This window comes from Palaemon carinicauda, chromosome 4 (genome assembly GCF_036898095.1).
Source record: "Palaemon carinicauda isolate YSFRI2023 chromosome 4, ASM3689809v2, whole genome shotgun sequence".
Lineage (NCBI taxonomy): Eukaryota > Metazoa > Arthropoda > Malacostraca > Decapoda > Palaemonidae > Palaemon > Palaemon carinicauda.
Window position 1 is genome coordinate 72,534,091 of NC_090728.1, and position 9,383 is coordinate 72,543,473.

Consider the following 9,383-nt stretch of genomic DNA (forward strand, 5'->3'; position numbering starts at 1 on the left):
CAAGATATAAACTATTTTATATTATGTCAATGGAACTCTAATTCCTCCTTTTATGTGATATATGGATGTCGATAGAGAGAGAGAGAGAGAGAGAGAGAGAGAGAGAGAGAGAGAGAGAGAGAGAGAGAGAGAGAGAGAGAGATGGTTAACGGTGTTAATAAGGAAATAGGGGGAAAACATAGGGTATGCGGTCGGGTGGAAGGGTTAAAAGGTTCAGAATGCCAAGTGAAGTGGAAGGTGGGACACGTCATGGGAAAGGGTTATAAATGTTCAGAACAATGAAGAACACATGAAGTGAATAATAAAAACGAAAATTGTCAGTAGTGAGCATGCATTACAGCATCAAAGGCATAATAATAATAATAATAATAATAATAATAATAATAATAATAATAATAATAATAATAATAATAATGATTGGAGAGGAAGAATAAGAAGAATCCTGTTTTTAAAGAATGAGAGTAAAATCATTTTTGTGTATTGAGTCTTAATATTCATTTACACACACATAAAACCATTCAGCTTTAGCAGCACTACTTTCATCATTGCTATAAGGGAATGAAACGGAATCAAATTTAGCAGAGACAATATTTTTCTAGAGATTTCCAGCGTCATTCTCTGACTACTTGATCAATCTGGTTTTCTATTCTCATGCTGCCCTTGTATTGTTCACAGGGAGGAGGAGGGGGGGGGGGTTAGTACATAGATCCAGGGAATAAGTCTGGATTACTAACTTTTATCCTGAATCTGCAATATTGGTTTCTATGACCACAGGGTTAACATTTATCATATCCGAACCATTAAAGGATTTGTTTATAGTTACAGATGGTATGGAGTTAATAAGGATTTCCTCGAATACCTTTTGCAATTTTACAGTATTGCTTTTATATTCCAATTTACCTTTCTTATCATTAATTCTGAGGTAGAAACCCCAACAACTTATGACTATTACACTGTTTCTCTCTTTTACGTTAACGGTCCTCTGTGACTTTTGGAAATTGGTATGTTTCCCTTACATAATTCTTCCAGATCATCCATAATTCTACTATCAATGTCACTAAATCATGGGCACGCGATATGAAGAAAACATCTAAAAGTCTCACCAGCTGGCCTTATCTAATAAGGCCATTGGTCAGCCGGAAGCTTGTGAAATATTGCGATGTAATGTATGTCTACTTGTTAATATTGAAATTGATCTTTATTATGGATACATTAAATCTCAAATATTGATACCCCATCTAATCATTTTGTATTTCCACAAGTAGTCTATGGGTTGCAATCGTCTTTTCTTTGTAGACCTGAACATATAGTTTATTGTTCACGTTATTTTTGTTAAGTTTGTTTTGAAATATAGTGAGACCTTTTTATTTTTTCTTATTGTCTGTGGATAAAACAAATTCTAAGTCCAGTGCACCCCAGACTACGCCTTTCTGGTACAACCCAGAAACATAAATAGTGGGCTGCCCTTAAATATGCCATCTTTGATGGAGACTTAACAGTACCTCCTTTGCTTAAACCAGATGTCTCTGTCACTCACTGTCCATAGGAAAAGGTAACCCTTTTGGCTGATGCGTTTGACAGAAAGCAGAGTAATGAGAAACTTAATCGTCCTTATTCCTGTTTTCCTTTAACTAAACTAACTATTTTAGTTTTTCAGTTCGGTGAAATTAAAAACACTTTTACTGGACATTGATGGTATATTCTTTTATAAAGGTGCCTGATTTCTTAGTGCCTAGGCTATCTGTTATTTTTCACAAGTACTTCATTTTGCCCTTTTTGGAGAATTGGTAATATTACTACATTAAGTAAATTCGTTTGGTGTAGATATAGCCCTGCTGATTATCATCCGATTTCTGTAATTTTCATATTATCTAAAGTAATTGAACCTCTTTTGGATAAACAGCTAAATAGGTAATATCTGGTGTTTTCGGATTATTGTTCTCAGCCTTTTCATTTTCACATATACACATGATATGTTTTGGATCTAGTAAATCAGCTTGTTGCATCTGTAAATGATGCTGCTTTCGTTACATCAATTCCATCCCCTAAATGCAGACCTTTGGAAATATAAGTGTGATTCTGGATTGTAAATTTAGTTTTGAGAAACATTCGATATTATTCTTCTTCAATTGCTAAAAAAATGGCATATTGAGAAAGTCTATTAATAATTTTGGTGATCAATCTATCGTAAAGAAACGTTCTAATTCTAAATACCTAAGAATATATACTACAATCAGATCTCGTAGGTCCTATAGTGTGTATGGTTTCTCTGTGTCTTAAGATAATGAAAGCAGCTCTTAAAAGAAGTGAAGTAAGTAACGTCCAATACCTGTATTGCTAGTAGGTTCTAAAATTTTTGAATGCTTCTTGGAAAAATTTCTAAATGTGTATTCTGAAATTTTCCTAAGCTTGCAGTCTGAACTGCGCAATGACCGTTTAGCTGGTGAAGTACCTCTTCCCATTTCCCGTGTTCCCCAGAAGTCTGTAAATTGTGGTTACGAAGCTCGATTGAGTGATTTTACTTGGGTGCTGCTTTTGACCGTGATAATCATGAGGTCATTCATCAAATTCAGACAAATAGGAGTGGTTTAGATTTTAGAATTCTTATTGAATTTTAGCTATGTTAAAAGAGTAACTGTTGATGGACACTGTAATAAGTACAGAATGTAATTATAGAAAAACCTGAAGGTAGTGTCATTGGCCCTTGTCTTTTCATATCAAATATGCCTGATTGTGGTTTGGCCTTGAAAACAATATTTTTGTTTATGCTGATGACCATAACATGAGTGCAGTCCTACGATTGGTCTCCCTCTCAACAGAGATCTACCTAAAATTCATGCCTGGTACGAGGGGTGATGAAATTAGGTCTGAACAAATATGAAAAATAAACATTGCTAAGTAGTCTTACAACATAGGATCCCCATCACCCAGATATGTTCAGTTGCAACGTTTTTCTAAGTAAATGTAATACATTTAAAGCTCTAGGTATACTTCCAAACTGTAAACTCTTTTAAGAAACGCATTTCGTCTATCTTTTTTTTAAACTGAATAGAGGTTATAATTGAAAAAAAAAAAAAAGTTTTCCCAATCCTTTAGAGACCTGTTTTCCCCAGAAATATTGACCTCTTAAACAAATCAAATGTTTTGTCTTCAGTAATTATTAAACAAAACTTGAGTTATATTTAATCTTATGCTTTGGCACTGTAGATAAGCTAATTGGGGGAAGTAAAGGGGGGTAGCAGGAGAGGTATGTGATAAGAAAATGCCAATCAAGGTAAAAGTCAAGATATATAGCATATTAACAAAACCAGTGCTGAAGTATGAATAAGAAACATCCTCTCTAAGACGAAAAGGAAAAGCAAAACTTGAGAGATCAGAGATGAGAATGCTGAGATGGGAATATCCTAAATGATGAAATAAGAAGAATGGCAGGCGTAGTAAAGATTACACAGGTGATAAGAGTGTCATGACTGAGATGGTATGGGCACGTATTGAGCATGTATGGAGGGGAGGGAGTGAGGAGAGCTTGAGAGGAACCTGTTAGGGTGGGGCAATATCGAGAGGGAAGCAGATATTAGATGGCGTGATAAGGTGGAAGATAGTATGTACAGAAGAGGTTTAATGAAAGAGGATCCCTTGTGATCTAATGCAAACATTAAATATTTGGACCATTTATCTCGTTCGGTTTGGCCGCTCATTCATGTTTTGTTTCATTTGTCACGACGTCAGAGAAATCGCCAATTAATCTTTCTTGTCTTCGTCTTAGTTGGGAAAAAACAGGAAGAGCTACAACTCACGATAACAATACTGGCTTTGGCTTCCTCTACGAGATCATTTTCACTTTGAATTCGCTTTGAATTTAAAGTGATATAACAATAAGCAACAACACTTAGCAAAAGTGTGTGTGTGTGTGTGTGTGTGTGTGTGTGTGTGTGTGTGTGTAATTGCTTGTCTCTTTTCTGAGTAAGGTTTTGTACTAATAAACTATTTAATAAATGCGGGGATTTTTTATTTTCTTTCTTTACACTGCAATTTATACGGGTCACATATATATATATATATATATATATATATGTGTGTGTGTGTGTGTGTGTGTGTGTGTGTACATAATGTGTCTATGTGTTTAACAATGCAATATGCATTTTGCTCGTATATCTAATCATGATCAATAAACAATCTGTTCGGAATAGCTTCATTCACGCACGGTGCAGTTTTCAAAACTTTCAATCTTCTTTTATGGGTAGTCTAGTTTAATGAGCACATTTCATCTAATACCTACTTTTCATAAAGTATAATGTATAGATTACAATACACGATTTCTTCATTTATCTCAAACAATAATTTGACTGATATACCTGATGCAGATGAAGACCTTGATGTTCCCATGAATGAATTCAGTGTGTTTGAAGTCGAAGCTATCCTCAAAAAACTAAAGAGATGGAAAGCCCCTGGATACAATGGAATAACTGCCGAGATGATACTAGCCGATAATGAAGTGACTCCCAGACTACTTACAAGATTATATAGCAGAATGTGGCATTAAGAGGCAAAACCTGATGAATGGGAGTTAGGAGTGTTGGTGAAAATGGCAAAAAATAAGACCTGACTGATTGCAATAATTACAGAGGCATCACACTTACGTCAGTTGTTATGAAAATATATAGTATGCTTATTCTAAAGAGACTGGAGAGAAAGAATGATGAAAAGCTGAGAGATGAACAAACAGGATTTAGAAATGGTAGAAGTTGTACTGACCAAATTTTCATTTTGAGATGTACAGCAATGCGTAGAGTATAGAAATCAACTTTTGATGGCCTTTGCGGACTATGAAAAAGCCTTTGATAGCATATACCGAGAGTCCTGCGTTATCATGGAATTCATCATAAATACGTAAATTTGATTAAGTCTGTTCATGAGCAAAGCAAGTGCAAAGTTAATGTTAATGGAGCCTTGTCAAATGAATTTCCAGTGAACAGAGGAGTAGTACAAGGGAAAGTGTTGTCACCTATGTTGTTTATCCTCCTCATGGATTTTGTAATGAGTAGAACAGTTGGAGATGGTGGGGAAGGATTGGATAGGATTGGTGATAGGAATTTAGCAGACATAGAGTATGCTGATGAGGATGTCCTTATTAGCAGAACACCACAGGATTTGCAATGCTGGCTTATCAGAATGCATGAAATATCACACGAGGTTGGGCTGAAGATAAATAGGAGAAAGACAGAGAACGGAGTATATAATGGAAGATGAAATATCATTGGAAGGAGAAAGGATTAATGGGGTAGAATCATTTAAGTATTTAGGAACTATCATCTTCAATACAGGGTCTTTAGAATTAGAGTTTAGTGAAAGATTGAAAAAAAAAAAACAATCAGACTATGGCTAGGTTAAGTAAAATTTGGAAATCAAATCGGATAAAATTACATATAAAAATCAGACTATATATCAATTTAGTGAGATCGGTGTTACTCTATGGACATGAGTCACGGTATGACAATGAAACAGTCTTCAAGAGTTTTAGCAGATTTAAGAACAAAGCCCTGAGAAGGATATTGGGAGTTGAATGGCAGGACAAGATTAGAAATGAAACTATAAGAGAGATTACTCGAGTGCCATATATGGATGAGATCATGATGAGGGGTAGATTGAGATGGTTTGGCCATGCTCTTCGCACTCCCCAAGGTAGATTAGTTCACTAGAAGAGTTGGAAGACCCAAACCTACATGGCTGAGGACTATGAAGCGCGAAGTACACGATGATGAATGGAGAAGTATTGAATTAAAAGCTCAAGATAGAGACGACTGGCGAAAGCTAACCGAGGCCCTTTGCGTCAATAGGCGTAAGAGGAGATGATGACGATGATCTCAAACAAAAATAAAATTTAATCTCATTTAGTTATTTATGTCACACAAAAAACAGATAGTTCAACACATAAACGTATGCAATTATGTATGTATGTATGTATGTATGTATATATATATATATATATATATATATATATATATATATGTATTATATATATATATATATATATTATATATATATATATATACATATATATAATATATATATATATATATATATATATATACATATATATCATATATATATATATATATATATATATATATATATATATATATATATATATGTATATACTGTATATACTATATATATATATATATATATAGTATATACAGTATATACATATATATATATATATATATATATATATATATATATATATATATATATATATATATTATATATATATATATATATATATATATATATATATATATATATATATATATATCAGCATTACATTTCCTTAATAGATATGTTCCCTCCCAATCATGTAAACAAGAACTATAAATGAATAAAACAGATCTTCCTTTTATAATCAAAACCTAACTTCATTTTCATTAGGAGGGATGGGCCGGGAAATACTACAGAAAAATACTTGTTGGCTTAAATTGCCGATTTGAAATTACACACTTTTATGTTTTGTTTTTTGAATGCAGTCTCGACACATGACAAAAATAACTGTATTAATTAATCGTACTTACCTAGCCGGTACGTACTGCCTCCAAATTCGTCCAATAGTAGTCATCTTACACAGTTATAATTAATAAAACTTCCTGCTTACAATCAACGGGTAGAAGTAAGCAAGAATTAGGCACCAATGCAGTTTAAAGGTTTGTCTTGTTATGGCATGCTAACATTAAGTACTGAAAACTAGATAGCCAAAGTCATAACTGATCACGAGAGTACCGCTCCACACACTTCTTTGGATGCTAAGAAGAAACTGGTCGGTGTCAGCCGTTGTAACCTCTATTCTAAATGCTGTGTACACTTTGAGGTCCCGTAACCCACCGACGTTTTCTCATGTCTTGCAGTTGCCATTTATTAATTTACTTCTTATTTGTTTCACAAATATTTTCTTGCCTAAATTAAATTTCTTTTAATCTATTTTGAAGAAAGCTTTCAAATTATGACATTCTGCTTTCCTGTGAATAAGTTATTCGATGAAATTCTGTATATAAATATTCTTGGTAAAGTAGTCTAAAGCAACATTAAACAGAACGCTTCTTCTACAGCGTTGCCAGTAAATCTTTTAGATCTTTTAGGGGGTAACTTCTCGCTTCTTGTTCGTAAATCCCTAACTTCATTAACGGAAAAGAAGGTAAAAAATAATCCCAGTCTCAGTTGAAATATTCAGCAAAAGACATACAAAATTAAAATTACTTATACAAACATACGTATAATTATCGGCTGCAGTATGGTGTCCATACTAGGAAGTAATTCTCAACTGCAATTCCCTCCATGGGCACACAGGTCTACAAATGTAGGTCACCAGACTCCCGAGTCCTATCACAGATCTCAAAAGAAAAAACAAACTGAAGTTTTGTTTATCGCTATTAAAGAGCCCCATCCGAGAATTAGTTAATATACAGTAAAGCAAAATTATCAGACCGAGATGAATGAAAAGTAAATTAGTGTGTAAAGAAGGGTATTTAGCTTTTCTTTAGGATACATCAAAGTTATTACTGTATGCTGTGTAGTCTAGAACAAATTTGGTATCCTATTATACTGTATTCAGAGTTTATGTATTCCAAAATAAGAAAAACAACGGCATGAATGACTGGATTCCAATTTTACCGTAGTAAGTAACTTCAACTCTACGTGAAGAATTAATCCTTAGCACACAGTTCTCTGGATGCTCGAATGAATCCCGTTATAGCAGTTGGTCGTCCGTTTATCTTTTTGTTGTTGTTCAACTGAAATGAACTTTATAATATCTCGATGAACATTCTTATTACGATACTACATTACACTCTTATTACAAATAACCTGAAAAACTACCGCTTTAGAAGCGGATATTCAACAAATTACCATATGCATGTAATTAACCAGTTAATGGGAAAATCAACAGAATACGACAAAACACTATTTATGACATTTATAGACTATGAGAAAGCTTTTGATATTGACAAAACTTCAGTAAGAATAAAAGCACTCCAAAGACAAGGAAAAGACGAATCTTATGTTAAAACCCTTGAAGATATCTACAGTATATAGGAAGAACAGCAATCCTAAAACTACCTAAAGAAAGTGAGAAAATCCTGAATAAGAAAGGAGTTAGATAAGGAGACCCTATCTCTCCTAAATTATTCACAGCATGCATAGAAGATTTTAAACATTTCAATGGGGAATACCTAAACATAGTTCTATTTGCCAAATCATGGCAGCAATTACAAAAGATGATAAAAGATTTGAATAGAGAAAGCAAATATAAATAGGAATGAAAATAGATATGAGTAAAACTAAAATTAGGTTCATTAGAAAGGAATTTATATTGTTATATAGGCGATATTTATTTTGATGTTACTCTTCTTGAAATATTTTATTTTTCCTTTTTTCCTTTCCTCACTGAGCTATTTTCCCTGTTGGAGCCCCTGGGCTTATATCATCCTGCTTTTCCAACTAGGGTTGTAGCTTAGCAATTCATGATAATAATAATAATAATAATAATAATAATAATAATAATAATAATAATAACAGATACGGGCTATAGACAACTCTAGAGACTGTTAATGAATATGCATAAAGTACTTAAGACAGACAGTAAATGTTTCCGCAGGACAGGAGACCGAAGGATAAGCATAGGATGGAGACTTTTCATTAACAAAATGAGATTATGAAAATTAAAATGCCACTTTTCCTAAAAAGAAAAGTATTCAATCAAATGGTCCTACCCGTACAAACTTATGCATCATAAACTTGGAGCCTTAACAAAGCCTTAGAACATACGAGAGCAAATTAAAATAGATGATATTCTAACAACATGTGAGAAAAACAAATGGAGATGGGCAAAACATGTAATGAGAATGACAGATAATAGATGGACATCAGGAATAACATAAGGGGTCACTAGAGATTGCAAATGAAGCAGGGGAAGGTAGAGAAGATGATGGGTTGACGAGCTAAGGAAATTTGCTAATATAGACAGGCATAAAAAGACCATAAATGGACATAAGTGGAAGGTCATGTCTGAGGCCTTTTTCCATCATTGGACTAGTAACAGCTGAGTTGATATATGTATATATATATATATATATATATATATATATATATATATATATATATATATATGTGTGTGTGTGTGTGTATATATACAGTATCTGTGTAGGTTAATGTATATACATACACACACACACACATATATATATATATATATATATATATACATATATATATATTATTGTTATTATTATTACTAGCCAAGCTACAACCCTAGGTGGAAAACTAAGATTCTATAAGCCTAAAGGCTCCAACAAGGAAAAATAGCCCAGTGAGGAACGGAAATAAGCAAATAAATA

General features: G+C 33.3%; 1 protein-coding gene across 1 annotated transcript in view; it reads right to left on the reverse strand.

Moving 5' to 3' along the window:
• Window positions 1–6,837, reverse strand: part of pip (heparan sulfate 2-O-sulfotransferase pipe) — a 100,329-nt gene extending 93,492 nt beyond the window's left edge. Inside the window, exon 1 of the mRNA XM_068372361.1 lies at window positions 6,570–6,837. Coding sequence (XP_068228462.1) covers window positions 6,570–6,613 — 44 coding nt within the window. The 5' untranslated portion in view covers window positions 6,614–6,837. The remainder of the gene's footprint in view (window positions 1–6,569) is intronic.
• Between the last annotated feature and the right edge of the window lie 2,546 nt (window positions 6,838–9,383).